The 17,257-nt window shown below is 36.4% G+C and overlaps 1 protein-coding gene across 2 annotated transcripts in view; it reads right to left on the bottom strand.

Moving 5' to 3' along the window:
* Window positions 1–16,983, bottom strand: part of LOC113526574 (lethal(3)malignant brain tumor-like protein 4) — a 69,877-nt gene extending 52,894 nt beyond the window's left edge. The window contains exons 1-5 of one of the 2 annotated variants that reach the window (XM_026913753.3): window positions 16,875–16,983; window positions 5,990–6,071; window positions 4,126–4,219; window positions 3,983–4,037; window positions 3,713–3,798 (exon numbers count right to left, since the gene is read on the bottom strand). In XM_026913753.3, coding sequence (XP_026769554.1) covers window positions 3,713–3,798; window positions 3,983–4,037; window positions 4,126–4,203 — 219 coding nt within the window. In that variant the 5' untranslated portion in view covers window positions 4,204–4,219; window positions 5,990–6,071; window positions 16,875–16,983. Of the gene's footprint in view, window positions 1–3,712; window positions 3,802–3,982; window positions 4,038–4,125; window positions 4,220–5,989; window positions 6,072–16,874 lie in introns of both variants that reach the window. The other variant, XM_026913752.3, reaches the window with a different exon arrangement.
* Between the last annotated feature and the right edge of the window lie 274 nt (window positions 16,984–17,257).

Below are 17,257 nucleotides of genomic sequence, written 5' to 3' on the forward strand. Positions count from 1 at the left end.
TTAGAAATGATGTGTTCAGATATTGTCTGTAGGAAACTTGTTTCCTATATGTAAACTTGTTTCCTATATGCAAACTTGATTATAACAGAAGTATTTTCTGCTCTTTTCACAAAACAGGAAGCCCATAGAAATTCTTGTATGTGGTAATCCAAAATACACTCCATATTTCAAAGAAACTTTCGTTAACCCTGATCGTGCTACAGCAAAAATATCATAATGAGCATGAAGTTAAATGAAGTTAAACAGAAGTACTTTGAATGGTTTGTTTGCATAACCTGTGGTATTGTCTTATTGGTAAATCACATGTATGGGTAAAACATTTTTACCCCTGAATAATAACTTGGATAAATGAAAAATGTTTTTCTCCAAACATTCACTTGAACTGATTTTTTCCAACATGAACTACAGTATGATTTATTTTCTACTGGAATCAAAACTCATTTGTTTCCTGATCTACAGTGAAATGAAGTGAGCAAACACTGCTGCTTCTGCAGAGCACATTTACACAGTTTCACACATTTTCATGTGACTAAAGCAACCGTCGATGTTTCAAATCGACTAAATGAACAATCAATAAACAATACTTTGTGTGCAAAAAACCATCTGCTTATCATCTTGTCAGAATCAAATACTCACCATGGTGGTGGAAGCAAAGTTTTATTTAACAGAGCAGCACAATATCTTCCTCAGACTCACATTTAGACCAACATTATAGAGCGCAACATCTGTCAACAGCTTTTCTAATCAATAATCCCTTACTGAAATGCTGCCTTCAGGCTTATAATTCTGCAAGTCCCAGCTTTGTAGCAGCTGGTGTGAGCAGCTCAGGGAAAATTTCAAGAGCTTACCCCATACCACTTATTCACTGAGCAAATGACCTGCAGAAAGCTCACTTCCACGAAGACAGTGCTGGAGGCACAAACACTCTGCTCAACACAATCATAAAAAGAACTATTCCACAGCTGTAATAAGGGCTCAACACAAAGAGATGCTCAACAAGTAAACAGAGCAAAAAGATGCCTGAAGTAAACAGGTCCAATTCAGTGAGATGCTGTAGTCAGCACATCTTTCCCCAGTGCCTGTCAGGAATATGTATAATTACACTCCCCATACAGAAACATGAGTGAAAGTCCTTATGTTTAACTTTTTGCTACTTCCCTTAGAACAACAGAATATTTTGCACTGAATTTAAGCAGAAATAAACCCTTGGCAGGAAGGAACGATGCCAAGTTTGTCTTCTTTTTAAAATTGGGCCAAACAAGTAAGGGCATGTTCACTACTTGCGCCAGTTTGTTTCCAAGTCCAGTTTTATGTTAACCAGACAGTTCAACTGAGAACCAGCACCTCTACTTCAAAGTAACTCTATTCCAGTGCTGACAAGTTACAGCAATGAGGCATAAATGAGCACACACATGTAGCAACGTCATTAATATTTGCAGATAAAATCGGCTAAGGTTACAGTTTTGATAACCCAGCACCAGCGTTGGCTCTGAACTGTCTATCCAGCAGATGCTCTCGCACAGGCACTAGTCTTGGTATTTTGGAATAAACGTAACAGAAGTCAGCCTACTTCATCGATCTCTGCCACAAATAACACAAGCTTGGTTATGTGGCTTTATTATAAGTTGGCTTTACACCATGACAGACTTGTGTCTGTGTTCTATGCATGTGCTAATGCATTTTAAATCTAATGATTAAGCTGTCACAGGTAGTTAAAGCTGAGTAGAATTTGTTTTGTTAAAATTGAAAAAGGGTGACGATAAAATACTGCATAATATGATGTTCCTGAGTCACCATGAAAATCCGGTAAAAGTAATTGACAGTTAGAGCTGTGTCATGGGTGTTGGGTCAGAATTGGAGGAAAATTTGTACATATGTCATATACCCACTCAGATGAATCATCATCACGCCCCAACTTCAGCTACAAAAGAAGTCTGAAGAGGGAAAAGTGTACGAGATTGAATCAATAAGTAAAATAGATTAACAGTGATGGGGATTTATTATTTTTTTCCCTAAGCCATTTGTCTGTTCTCTAATATTGGGCCTCATTTATCACGCTGGATACAAACTGATTTATTTTTAACTCATTCATATGTATTGAAAAGTATAGAAATATTGTATTCATGAAAATCCTGCAAATTTGGAAAAACCTTTCTATCCTGCATGTGCTCCTGAGTGTGTGTAAATTTACACATAAGAAGACTAACTAATACCTCAACTTGATCGACTTCAGATCATATCAGTTGCATACGGATTATATTGTTGAGTTTAGATTGCTTATTTTTATTGCATTTACAACAATTAGTAGATGCATTTATCCAGAGCGACTTGCGGAAATGCTCTCGAGTCTCTATCAAAAAACACATCCTCATGCTACTTCACTCGGTCAGGGACTAAGAATAACATTGAGAATATTTGGTGAAAATAACTTCCACTTCTGCCCTTCATCCTTTACTCTCATCACTCATTTCATGCTCCCAGCTGTCTGTGCACTTGACCTTTCATGGAGTTTTACATCACAACATGCAAATGAGCTGTGCTGGGAATGTGCTGTGCACTTTATGGGTGATCAACATACACAGACGATTCATCTAAATTATCCTCATCGTGGAATTTGTATCAATAGCCAGTTGTGAAGTTGTTTTTGCTAAAAAGAGATAACCATAACACATAACTAGTCGCATGTGTTTGGGGGCATTTGTATGTATTATTTGTCATTTTATTTATATTGCCACTGGTATGTGCTTCTGTCTTGTAGCAACCAGATGCGATAATTTTGTTCTCTATTCTGTATTTTTCGTTAGCTAGCTAGAATTAGTGAGCCAGGTTACAACCACGTGTGCAGTCTTGGGGAAACCCCCTACATTCACAGCATGGCAGGCCATTATATGTTAAACAGCAGAAAGTCAGTGATGGGCACAGAATTATGCACTGTAAAGAAGTAAGTAGCACTTGTTGAAAGTGGGAGGTTTCACTCTTTTACGTGATATTCAATATTGGTGACAGGCACACTGATGTAGTCAATAAAGTTTTTCATAACAAGTTTATACCACCAATAGTAGCAGGTTATTTATATCCTCAAGAAAACATGGATTGCGTCCCAAATCCCAGACAACCGTACTAAACAGTTTGTTAGAATATCATTGGTGTCATTATAATTTAGGCACACCACCTAGTTCACAATACGCTATTTGGAACACATCCTTCAATTCGCTCTGAACGTCTATTACTTGGCACGAGAATAAAAAACGTCACTGTAAGGATGCAGTACAATGTTCTGAAATGTTCTTCCACAAGAAACTTGCAATAGGATTTTTCTACCAAAGAGGGTGAAATTCAAAAATTTTACATCAGCTTTAAACATAATGAAAACCTTTTTCATTAATACACCTTCCTTTTAATAAATCCATGTTTTCACAATGACCAGTCCTTGTTATTCCTTTATCATTAATTCTAAATAATCTGCCAGATCTATTGTGAGTGACTGTGTGCTCTGGGTCTGTATGTATTATAGCTAATATTATAGTCTAATGCCAGTGTCTGAATGAGGGCCTATTACAAAGGGCACTGCCTTGTTATTAATAGAAATTTGAATATCAGCAAACAGTAAAACCACACTATATTAAAGGGTTAGGGCTAGATGTCGTCCAGAGGACTCTGTGATGTAAGCAGTGAGAATTTAAACAATAAACGCATGCAGATTAATTCTTACCTCAGTAAAGAGTCTCGGTGGTGCTGCGATGGCTTTTTCTTCATCCAAATACTGATCCCATGACCAGGGCCTCTTCTTACTGTTAACTGCTCCAATTCAAAACCACAATCGAAAAGATATAAATCACACTGTATAAAATGTGTTAAAGTTTTCTGTTTAAACTGAGTGGAACACTAACACCTGCTCTAAAGAACTCATAAAAACTAGCAATGATTTAATTAGCTGCAAACAAAAAGCCTCTAAGGCTGGATTACATGAGAGATGATTTACCAACTGAAGTGGACAGTTTATTTTTCATCTTTGTTGTGTCTTCTTTCGGCCGTTCCTACAAAAGAAAGTGGGGATACTTTTAATGTCACAGTAAAACAATCAGCTTGGCTCAGATGAAGGGCAGGTTGTTAGTCTGTACTCACTCTGAGACAGTATTCCTCCGACACACTTCTAGGATTCAAATTCTGTTTCCTTTTCTTTCTGTCCTCTCCCTGCATCATTAGAGAACAATAGACTCTGGAATGACATGCAAATAATAGCAGTTAATAAAACAACAGCCAGGAAAAAAAAAATGACTTCACTAGCAGTGCGCCTGATGATTCATATTTCTGCTCTACATAAGCACTTTTGCCATAGTGTTACCAACAGAAAAGATATACACCGATCAGCTATAACATTAAAACCACCTGCCTAATATTGTGTAGGTCCTCTTGTGAAACCACAGGTTGTAGACCTATTGTTGGTCTGCAGCAATGTTTAGGTAGGTGGTACGTGTCAAAGTAACATCCATATGAATGCCAGGACCCAAGGTTTCCCAGCAGAACATTGCACAGAGCATCACACTTCCTCCGCCAGCTTGCCTTCTTCCCATAGTGCATCCTGGTGCCATCTCTTCCCCAGGTAAGCGACACACACGCACCTGGCCGCCCACTTGATGTGGAAAAAAACATGATTCATCAGACCAAGCCACCTTCTTCCATTGCTCCGTGGGCAAGTTCTGATGCTCATGTGCACACTGTAAGTGGTGGACAGGGGTCGGCATGGGCACTCTAACCAGTCTGAGGCTACGTAGCCCCATACACGAAGCTGTGATGCACTGTGTGTTCTGACACCTTTCTGTCATAGCCAGCATTAACTTTTCAGCAATCTGTGCTACAGTAGCTTTTCTGTGGGATCAGAGCAGATGGGCTAGCCTTCGCTCCCCACACACATGTATGAGCCTTGGGTGCTCACGACCCTGTCACCTGTTCACCAGTTGCCCTTCCTTGGACTTCTTTCGGTAGGTACCAACCACTGCATACACAGAACACTCCCACACAAGACCTTTTTGGAGATGCCCTGACCCAGTCATCCAGCCATCACATTTTGGCCCTAGTCGAAGTCACTCAGATCTTTACGCTTGTCCATTTTTCCTGCTTCCTACACAACAACTTTGAGAACTGACTCTTCACATGCTGCCTAATAAATCCCACCCCTTGACAGGTGCCACTGTAATGAGATAATCAGTGTTATTCTCTTCACCTGTGGTTTTAATGTTATGGCTAATCGGTGTACATGTGAACAATAAATGCTTAAGAATATTGTTTATAATTTTATTTATAGTTTATAGTCTGATTGTGCATCATGAATAAAAGTGCTGGAAAGATACAGTACATACCACTGTGTATTCTGACAGATTTGTATAAAAACCAGAAGAGCTTCTAAGTGAATGTTATGATACAAAATTAAATAAGTAGTGATGTGGAACAGGGAATCCAAAAGGCCTCTTGAATTTGGATTACTCAGCTTAGCAAAACACACACCGCTCTGTTTGTCATGAACGTATGTGTCCTAAGGATGCTTACAATCCAAAATTCTAGTTCAAGGACTTAAAATTTAGATAGAGGTCTCGAATTATAAATAAATAAATAAATAAATAAATAAAACAGTGGATGTTCGTAACTGAATACATTTTCTGCTCACATAAACAAATCATGCACACAAAGATAATTGTTCACTTGCAAGACCTGTATTACAGCCTTGTGTGAGAAGTGGAGTTGTATAATGAAACATAAAAAAATTGAGTTAAAAAAAAGTGTTTTAGCTGCATGTCAATCAGAGACTCAGTCATTAAAAAAATAAAGAAACCTCATTTGTTCAAAACAGGCATTACAGATCAACATCTACATTGTACTAAAAGACCCAATTTGTTTGTCATTAAAATTCTTTAGTAGCCACACCAAATATGGAGCTGTTCCAAAATCAACAACACCCTTAAATGACTCACTGTTTGGTGCTTGCACTCACCTAATCCACCCTATCAGGGAATTGGTGCTCCGACTCCCATTCCAGTCACATTCTACGTCCTGATGCCAAATTGCTCCAAAACCTGCCATTAAAGCAAAAGAAAGAATGTTCTCTTAAATCATACCCATCACTGGGGCTTTCAGATAAATCCTATAGGAACATCCATTTAACCTGACCGTTTAGTCTAATGCACGAGTGGCAGTAATTTGCACACTGCTGCACTGAGCCAGTATCTATCCTCGGCGAGAGGTGGATCATTAGACTTACAGCACTCTATTAAAGCAGTTAAAAAAAAGGATGTCCAAACCCTCAAAGTGCACTTTCTCCTGGGTATCACCGATCATAATTAGTCAATGAATACATCGCAGAAAGACATTAAACGTCTCCAGAAATTCAGTTACAACACCAACATACTTACAATTTCTTCACGTAGAAGGATAAGCACTAGGACAACTGATATCAGCTGAGTTTTATTAGCCAACTGATATCAAGGCACTGTGGCTTGACTGGCATTGGCAGAGATCATGCCAATAAAGCACTGATAATGTCTTTTAAAATGTTATATCAAAAGACATGTTACGCTGAACAACTCAAACTGTTAAGTGTCAAGAATCTCTAAGCCATTGTTACAGGAAGACTTTATGATTCCCAATAAAAAAATAAAAAATAAATAAAATTCTGACATCTTGCCTGTATGGGAAACACTATGCAATAAAAAGAAAACAAAAACTGACACTGACAAATGTTTCCTGAGATTTGTTGTTTTGAAAATTGTTAAGACAGATGATTACTGAAATAGCTATTTGCTTCAAAATTTCAAAAATCTGCAAGCGTTAAAGTGTTAAACGTCATTTATATCATTTGTTTAAACCTCCTTTTCGCTATTGACTGAAAGCAAACATTTACAATAAAAAAAGCAATTAAATATTTTCTATTCATGTGTCAAGAATAGAATAAACATGGCCACAGGGTAGCGATTACATTGAGTTGGATCATAAGTGAGAGAGAGGATGAGGGTGTGATATACAGACACAGTGTGAAAGAGGAACAACAACATGGCTAATAGCAAAACTCGTCACCTAAACCTGTCATATTCACTGAATACTGCTCCTCGACATGTAAAGAATGTTATACAACAGTTCTCCCAACAGAGAAAATTTGGCTGTCTGTGGGTTCCAGAGCAGGAACCAGAAAGCAATTTCCAAGCCCTGTCCAAGTGCAGTCTCAGTTTTTAATCCCTTGGGTGTCGCTTTCACCTAGGGCCCTGGTCAGTCATGTTTAATACTGTACTCACAGCGACGCTCCTGCCCTGAGGACCGTGTTCGGGAAACATAGCCAAATACTAGCACTGTGACTACAGGGTACCTGCAGGTATCGGCACATAGAATTTAATACTTTTTAATGCCTGTTTCAAGACCCTTTTGTAAGACCTGTGTACTTCTGTGTCGACATCTACAGTAGTTATTAAAGTTTATTAAATATGCTCAAACATCTTCACTGCCTTTGACCTACAAACTAAACACAAATGTAGCATGAGATCTTGAATATCCCCACGTTCGCACAATCCTCCTTATGTGTTCTTAGCGCCAAGAAGTTATTTAGAATAAATCAAATGTGGCGTCAAATTAAAACATGATTCTATTGGCTTTGGACACACAAACTCACCTCGCACAACAGAGATAAAGAAAAACAATTTCCTTCAACCTTAGGACTTAAGCAGGGACATGTTTAAATCATAGTAATAATAAAATATGCACATAAACTAAAATAATACCTTGAGAATAAAATTTAAGACGTTTTTATAGTTTTTAATGGCCTTAATTTTTGCCAAATTGATTTATTACCTTTCGATACTTTTTAATGACCTGCAGATACCCTGGACTATTTCTCTCAATGGATGCAGGTACAGAATGGATGCAGCACTTCAGTTCACATATGCTCACTACCATTCTTGAAAATTATGAGGTTTCAGATGTAACAGACTGGTGATATGATGATTTCATATGTTGGATATCTTGCACTATTTGTAACAGAACAAGCTGAAACAAAAAAAATTTCAATTCGTCCAATGGTTTGTACAAGAACTGTTCAGCAAGAAAATGATACTGAGACACTAACGAGATGCAACAACCACTAGCAGAGCATGAGTTGTGACGGTCAGGTATTATCCAGTATGACAAGACATTATAATATCTTTAACGTTAGGATTAGCCAGAACACATCATCATCATAAGTCACATCATCTGAATATAATTTCTGGGGATAGACTGTGAGAATCCTAATGTAATCACATTCAGTATATACAAAATAATGAGAAATAATGAGATTCGCATTCTCATTATTTTGTTTATTGCACATGGTGATATACCAGGTTTCAAACCTTTGGTTCAGAATCCAAACAAACAACCCAACAAACAAAGAATAAACCTGAAGGCAGGCTTTCATGAATATGCTTCTTACATTGTAATTACAAGAGCAAGTAAATGTTAATTTGCTTTTAATGGTATTAAACATTATGTTGTGTCCCAAGCAAAAATATCAAAAGTTTAAAAAAAAAAAAAAAAAAAAAAAAAAAAGACATCCTTGGCTACAGATAAGTCAAAATTCAATGTATAAATGCTAAACCTTTTCCAAGTTTCTGAATAAATTCTCTCGTGTAGTTAATGTCTGTAGATATCTTTTCAGAAACTGTTCGAGTATGGGCTTAAGAATAAAAGATCTGTGATGGTATGACACTTCTCCACTAAAAAGGTTCCTTTGCTGGTTCTGGAGATGGTGCCTAGCCTCAAACCCTTCCACTTTTCCACCTCAAAAAGAGCTGGCTCTCAAATGGCACAGCCGGTTCGGTTCTAGCACCAAGGTGCAGCTGATCTGAAGCCAAGAACTGGTGACATCAGGGAAAGTTTGGCACTTTTTAAAAAAAAAAAAAAAAAAAAAAAAAAAAAAAAAAAAAAAAAAAAAAAAAAAGAACAGTTGGGAAGAGTTATATCAGCAAACTGAATAGGAGGATCACTGCTAATGCTAGCAAAACATCCTTACGACAGCTACACTTAGAACTTAAAAAAACAGCCAAATAACAACATCTGTAATCTTATAATATAGATGCTGATGGATCTGACTGGGGATGCCACAATGTTTTTAAGCCAGATGGAAAACCTGTAAAAATTCTCCATGTTTATCATTTTTAAGCTGTGGAAGAGAAAACTCCCACATCTGATTATGTATGGTTTGGGCCTTGAGCCGATGGGGGAAAACTGTAAATACCTTACAAAGTATTATTATTCAAGAAGTCATTCATTGAAATTCGGCTAACTACAGAAGGAATAGCACTGAGGGGAAAAACAAAAACTAAGCATTAAAACACATGCTGAACATGCTGTATTCTTTTCCAGACCAGATTACTTGCTGATAGTTTGTCAAACAACAGATTATTGGAAAGTTTAAATCCTACCCACTTAATCGACGTGTGGTTCAAATTCCTACAAATATTGCATACATCAGGTTCTAAGGTTTAAACACACAGGCGGATTAGCAAAGATAAACTCTGCCTTTATCTTTAACTGACAGTTCAAACACCCCATAAGGGCCATTAGGGGAATATTTCGGACACATGTTTGTGTAATAGACATTACTTGTACCACGCACAAGTGTTGATCTCCCAGTTATCGCAATTCTCCGCCAAAAGCTTTCTGTGTCAGAGTCAGCTGCTCTTACAGGCCGAAAAAAAAAAAAAAAAAAAAAAAACCTTGACGTTCTGTTTTTCTATTCAAACCAAATATGTTACAGCATGATTGTTGAAAATTCTCATTTGAGCAGTAGGTGAAAATATAACATGGGACTGTTTAAGAAGCTGTTGCAGCATTTTATGAGCTTCTTTATTAAGCCCTGGTTATAAATGGAAGATACAAAAGTAGGCTCATGAATCTGGGTGGCAGAAGGGCAAAGGAATAGCCACCACAGGTAGGGAATGATTTTTGCTAGTCAAAGGACTTTAGCAAATCCTAAATTAAAACAAGAAACCTCACAGAAGCAGAAGCAAGATTTCTCAGTCAAATTACTGCCCCACCGAGGCATGTGCATGCATGTCTGTGATAGGTCTTATCTAACGTTAATGCTGGAAAGAAAGTGAAATGAAACATTCAATGTATTGTAAGCTTGAAGTCCTGAAATCCTAAACCAGTCATTCAAAGTGTCACTTTTGTTCTCTGTATAACGGATAAATAACAATGTCTATCACTTCCAATCTAAATGAAGTCCTGAATCCAGAATAAGCACTTAGTACCAGAGGGCAGAAGGTTTTAACACCTCGTACACTGCTGTCCACTTAAGATGAGCTTCAGTGCAGCGCTGTGATTGAATAGAAATGTCCACACATTGCATCAGCAATACACCGAGAAGGATGATGGGAAGAAAATAAGAAGTGGTCTTATACAGCTAACGCAGAGCATGGTGAACATAGTGAGGAGCAAACATTTCAAATGTCTACAAGAGATTAAGGCAAGGCCCTACAGATGAATGGGGTCATTTTTAAAAACAATAAATGTCACAATAATTCTTCACTAGTTGACTGGTAAAGTTCTTTCAAGTACTTTATATTTATATTTGGAACTTTTTCAAATTTATACACTGATTTACACGAATGAGGCTTTGCCTAATTAAATGTCTGTACATTTGCATACTTAATAGAACTGCAATTATAGTGTTTTGATTTTAGAATTAAAATGTATATTTCAACATGAAGAAACTTTTAGAAAAGTATTGTTTAATCAAGATGACATCACAGGCTGGTTATAAAATTGTTTTTGTCATTTGTCAGTGTAAAATCAAACATAAATCTAACAGTAACCAACATTGGCAATAAATATTTCTACAATGATTTTCTAATATCCTTCTAACTGGGGATAGAAACAAACTGGTACATTTTTTTGCATCATCTAGAAACTTAGATTTCTATTTCTGAATATATAGCTAATACTGAAGAAAATGGACACAAAAAACAATGTGACTCTAGTGTGGCTTGAGGTTTCTAAATGGACAGGTATCTCTATAAATATATATGAGATATAGGACATGACGTAATTGTGAAATGAGCGGAGCTTAAAGACTTCTTCAAAGGTGCCAAGTTTCAGATAAAACGGTGGTCAAAAGTGGACAAAAATAGTAAAATAAAGATTGCTTTGAGTTTGAAATAAAGATCGGTTGAGTTTTTATTACTACAGTTTAAAAGTTATAGATGTTGTAGATCTGAAAAATGTCTCAAATATCTGAAAAACACTGTAGTGCCTTAAATAAAAATAACCAAAAGAAAATCCACAAGAGAAACAGAGACTGGGCAAGGCAAGAACAGACAGAGTGCGAGAGAAAGACTCAGAGGGACAGAAAGCGAGACAGAACGCGAGACAGATGCAGCTGACAAAATGCCAACTTGATCACAGCACTAGAGAAAAAAAAAATACATAACCACTGTATGGTTAGAGATCACATGCATAAATGACTAATTCATGTTTCACTTTTAGGTTATTTGGTGCAATACAGGATCAAATTAGACCATCTAACATCTGAGCACTTTTATAGACTACAGCACCATTTACTATACAGTCATGAAATAACAGGGAGGACTTCTTCACAGCATATTAATTACGATGACGAAGAAAAACAACAGATGCACAGTAGACAAAAACACAGCAGAAACCACACCCTGAATACCAGCAACCGGCAACACACAACAACTAAATATGGACACGAAATGGACACAATACTCAATCAGGCCAAAAAGGAGCAGAGCACATAAAACATACTGGTTAAATAAGAACTACCAGGAATTTATGGCTAAACTAATAATAATAATTAAAAAAAAAAACAGGTTTATTACAGTGTTGTTCTTTTTAAAGTTGTTTTACCACTTTTCTCAAGAAAAAAAAAAAAAAAAAGTTTCCAAGAGTTTGTTTAGATGGTTCAAGCTTTAAGGATTCTTCTTGGGATCTTTTTGAAACGTGAAAACATTTGCTGTAGGGTTTTACACAGAAGCTTTAAGAGACAAACCAAATGTTTTAGGGGATTTTCATATTAATATCACAAAGATAAAATCTTCCTTGCCTTCCTGTCCTGAGTGTAAATAATTATCACAACAACATCTCCAGCATCTGTAAATAAGCACGTTGGTAAAGTTGTCAACAACATTATTTTCATTAAAGAGAATCCTCAGAGGAAATGAACACACACCATTACTCAACACACTTCTCAATTGCCAAGAGAAGAATTCAAAGCAGGTACTCTATTCACTGCTGATATTTTTGCTTCTAAAATGTATTTTCCCCACTTCATGCCTTCCTCCAATTGAATTCTAAAACAATGGATATGAAAAGGTCAGCCTTAATCCTTTTATTATCTATTATGCTAACAAATCTGATCCTGAATCTCTCTGGCCCTCTCAGTGAAACAGAAGCACCTGACAAAAACCAAACACTGTTAAGAAAAAAAAAATGCTGCAGGATATGCACAGAAATAAATGCAGCAAAGGGCATAGGTTTATTACAAAATGTATCCGTCACTTCCCTAAAAATGACTTTAATACAAAAAAAGCAGCAAACGAGTGACAAGATCCCAATCTTGTTTTGTATAAAGTCTGTTAGAAATTCAATTTATTCCTGACCTAAATACAAATCATGCTCCCTGCAAATTAACATCCATGTTCATTTTGCAATAAAGGTTTCAGAATTAAATAGTCAAACCAATTTTACTCTCAAGGACTTTTCAAGGACATTCACAGAAACATCATGACCCACTGCTGTGTTTTTGCACGTGTGAAAGCTTCTCATTTTTTTTAGCTACAATACTGTGTGACATACTGGACTGCATCTTTACTAAAGATTAACACAAAATGGCTGGTCCAGTTTCCATCATCTTCAGCCTGATACGTTCTTCGAACATATGGAAACCGGAGAACTGTGGCGCATAATCCAAACCAGTTTCAATGTTCATGCAGACTGTTTTCCAAGAAGATCCTTGCTGGTATTGTTGCCTATTATAATAACCTGTATCTAGCAAACACCACTCTTATTGCAACTAAATTGCATCATTTAAATAAATAAAAATAATAAAAAAAACCCAGCTAGTTTTAAAATGCATCTTCACGTGAAAGACTTCACTGTTGTAATGAGCATGTACAAATAGCTTAATATCTTCTTCTTCCTCAGTGTTACATCGCAATCAAATATAGAAAAATGTGTATCAAGTCGAAGTGGTGCTGAGACTGGATTATAATCAGTACATGTGATAGGACAAGTGAGAATTATTCTGCAAACATATAACTGAACAGTGTTGTGATTATTTATGTTTTTGGTTATAGAACAGCCCTATCACGTGTCCTTCACTCTGCACTTCTACAGAAATATGTACCAGTTCAGCTGATCATTTGCTTTTTTGAAGCTTTTGTGAAGAGATCTTAGGAGTTTTAAGACATTTTAGAGATTCTGATGAACACACACAATACATGAGCAGGACACAAACATCTGCAGCTCACATGCTGCGTGTTACACCGCTGTACAGTAGGTATGAATGGAATGACAAAGATTTCAAAAGCGATATGTTTAAGGCAAGACACTACAAGGAAACAATGTTGTTGTTTTTTTCTTTTTTAAATAATAGATATCGCAATCTTATCAATCCTCACCAACTGATTGCTGCTGTTCTTACAAGTATTTTCTGGTATTGAAACTTTTTTTAAAAAAAGATTTACATTTATTTATGCAAATGAGGCCTTGTTTAATTAAATGTGCATACTTAAAAACAAACAAACAAACAAAAAAGCCTTTATCTTTTGATGTTGTAAAAAATTTAAATACTCATTTCACTCTGAGAAAGACAGAAAACTTTGTTGGAATATCATTTCTTTAATGCTGAATTAAGAAAATACCATGCACTGTTATTAAAAGTGATTAATAATGTTATTAAAATGAAACAACAGTTCATTTAGAAAAAGAGATTTTTGGTTCTGAATGATTTTGAGAAACCAGTTTAAAAATACAGTGTGGTTTAAGCAGGGTTCTGAAAAGGAAACTGCCATGTATGTCATAATAACACATAAACTGACATTATATAATCAGGAAAAGCTTTTCAGGGAAATGACATTGGATTGGAGCTTAAGCTTCCTTCAATGTTGCAAAGTTTGAGATAACACAGGGCTCACGAGTGGACAGTGCAATTTATCCAAAAATCAGAAAAACGATGGATGTGGCCCAGTTTGTCATTTCAAGCCGTAGTGTCTTGCTTTAAGCAAATGAAGAGATAAATAATACATTTCTGACAAATCGTAAAATCACATCCTCAGATAATTGTTTAGTCCGTTTCAATATCCAGTGCCAGTTTACCAGAATTACAAACACATAGTTAAACTGTAGTCTTATCTTCAAGCAACACTACAAACAGGAAAACAGCTCACATGCACAGTCACGTTTAAATGAACTTTTCACACTTCAATTCTAGATGAAAAGTTTTGCTTCACAAATCTAAGTCTTTTTTTTTTTTTTAAATCTAGTCTCCTCCTTTTCATACAAAATCTCAAAATAATATTTTGGTACAGAAAAGCAAAGGCGCAATATCATAAGTTACACTTCAAGGTGTTTGTTCAATGTCAAACAATATCTAACAGCAAAGCTAAATAAACAAACTTTTTTGCTAAGCAATAAATTCACATTCGCCTTTAACTTGAACTAAGGCTCTAAACAGGAAGTGCTAGAGGGGCGGCCACAGAGTTGGAAACAACTCACGACTTCCCGACACCAAAGTGAAAATAAACACCATCAGCCCAAATCATATGGCATCATGGTGTCCTACTTAATCTACCAGTCCACACTTGTACAAAATCCAGCAAAGTCACACTGAGGGGAAAGTCCAAAAATAAAGCACCAAGTCATAGTTTGGTCTTTAAATGTAATGGAGCGTTCAGTGAGTGATGCTACGCAGGAAAGCTGAAAAACTGCTACGGGCCAACGACGACAAAACAGGATCAACACAATGATGCAGAAATCCTATTCATCATTACTTTGCTTACTGAAATGAGTTTTCCCCTTTGTGACTTCTGAAACTACCAGATCTGTACTTCCTATCATAAATAAAACATTTTCGTAAAAAACGTTCAGCCCAGAAACTCACAATCAACAGGTGTATCACAAATGATCGACTGTCTCTTACACTGGTCAACAGAAAAACGCCACCTGTACCAACTATTTTCGTCATGTCAATCATTTTACTCATATTCTTAGACTTAAACTCTAGCAACAGACTTAAACTTTAGCAATAAAAATATATTAAAACTGTTCACTCTTTCTGTGCTCAGTCATGACCAGTGCATTATCTGAAACGTAGCATCTTTGAATAAAGCTTAAGTTTCGCCCGTTTGGCGCAATCACATCATATCACATGTTACTGAAAATCACGTTTTCTGATATACACTTCAGGTTGTGTGTCACTACGATATACACTAAGGTTTTCCTTTAAAAACTTTATGAATCACACTAACTAGGGTGGAAACACTGTATTTTTAGAATAGGGTTTTGTTTTTTGTTTACATAATTTTTTTTTCTTTTCTATATTCAGATTTGTTTTCTATACTCTATATTCACACACACACACACAAAAAACATTTTAAAGGGATATTACAGAGGATTTTCCAGAAATGTTGCTAATTGTTGGATTTTATACTGAAAATTAGGAAAATATTTGTATACGAGTGCATAGTTTTTCCTGGTTAAACAATAATAATTAAAAAAATTATATTGAGAATGTCCTCACAATAAAATAAATAAATATATGATATATTTTTTGATATATTCCAACTATCCGTTGGAAAACAAAACAGATTTTTTTTTGTTAAGTATGCAAATATATGTATAATTATGGAAGAAAATAATTCAATACAAGAACATCAGAGATCAACTAACAAAGCTGTACTGTGATATCTATTGTTTTAAAAATGATCCTATTCTCCTGCTCTGTCTTGCTGTAGTGTGGTTTCACATTAAGCCAACTCTTTGAGACTGAGATGTAGGCCATGAGGTACAGAATCAAACCGTTTTTAAACAAACCAGCCTTGTATGAAAAACAAGATTTAGATGTTAAAGAAGTGCATCATTACGGTTTTGTGAACATGAAGGTGGACAACTGTTTAATAGCCTACAAACAACGACGCCATTAAAGTTTCAACTCGCAAACAAATAACGTTACGTCTAATTTATACCAAACAACTAAACACTCCACCCACCAGGAAAACATCCAGAAATGAACATTGTGTGAAAAAATAAAAACAAAAAAGAAAATCTCTATGTATTTCCAGCTCCCTGAAGGTAGAAGTGGCTTCTCGCACGAGGAAGAGAGAAGAACATCAGGAAGAGTTGTAACTGTAGCAAACTAAATTGCTAATGTGCTAAAATATGAAAAGGAAACATTTCCGAGAAGAAGGGGGAAAAATTATAGTTTCACTTAGCCACACAGCTAGCTGCGCGCTATGGACTATCAGAAATAAGTCTAGATATTGTGTAGAAATATCTAAATGTGTATGAAGGGGATAAATTTGGCCTGTCAGAGTGCTCGTGGCTGAGGGAAGGGGGGCATCTCGTTTTGTCACATTAGCTCGCTTTAAACAGGAGAGAAAGCAGGGCAGATTAGCGAGCACAGCCATCTCTCAGCGCATTTAAATACGATAGGGGAAAACACACACTCACTCACACACACACACACACACACACACACACATATATATATACACACACACGAGTTCACATTCGAGCGTCTCTCATACCCAAAACACGACGTCCTCCCCAAGTGTGAGGCTCGTTATCGCTAGAAAACTAAGTCGGGGTTGTATGAAATTATTTTAATTCCTTACCCCACACGCCAGTCGGTTTATACGCGTCAACGCTGTGACAGTCAAAACAGGGCTCTCCTCCTGCGCGCACTGCGCATGCTCCGGCACAGCCCTCTACTGGAGCTCGCACTAAATATCAACCACTTATCAGATAGGAACAGAACAGGTGTAGGGAGCTGATCAGGAGGATGTCTGCCTGTTTGTTTCTTCATTCATTCATTTATTTATTCATTTACTCAATTCTATTTCATTTATATATCGCGTTTGACAGTACACATTCTCACAAAGAGGCTTTACACAAACCTGGATGTAGATTTATATTTAGATCCCTACATCTGAAAAACAAATATTAAAAGTAGTGTAATTTTGCATTAGTCTCTGAGATGCTACAATCAAGCATGCAT

This window comes from Pangasianodon hypophthalmus, chromosome 1, assembly GCF_027358585.1.
Source record: "Pangasianodon hypophthalmus isolate fPanHyp1 chromosome 1, fPanHyp1.pri, whole genome shotgun sequence".
NCBI lineage: Eukaryota > Metazoa > Chordata > Actinopteri > Siluriformes > Pangasiidae > Pangasianodon > Pangasianodon hypophthalmus.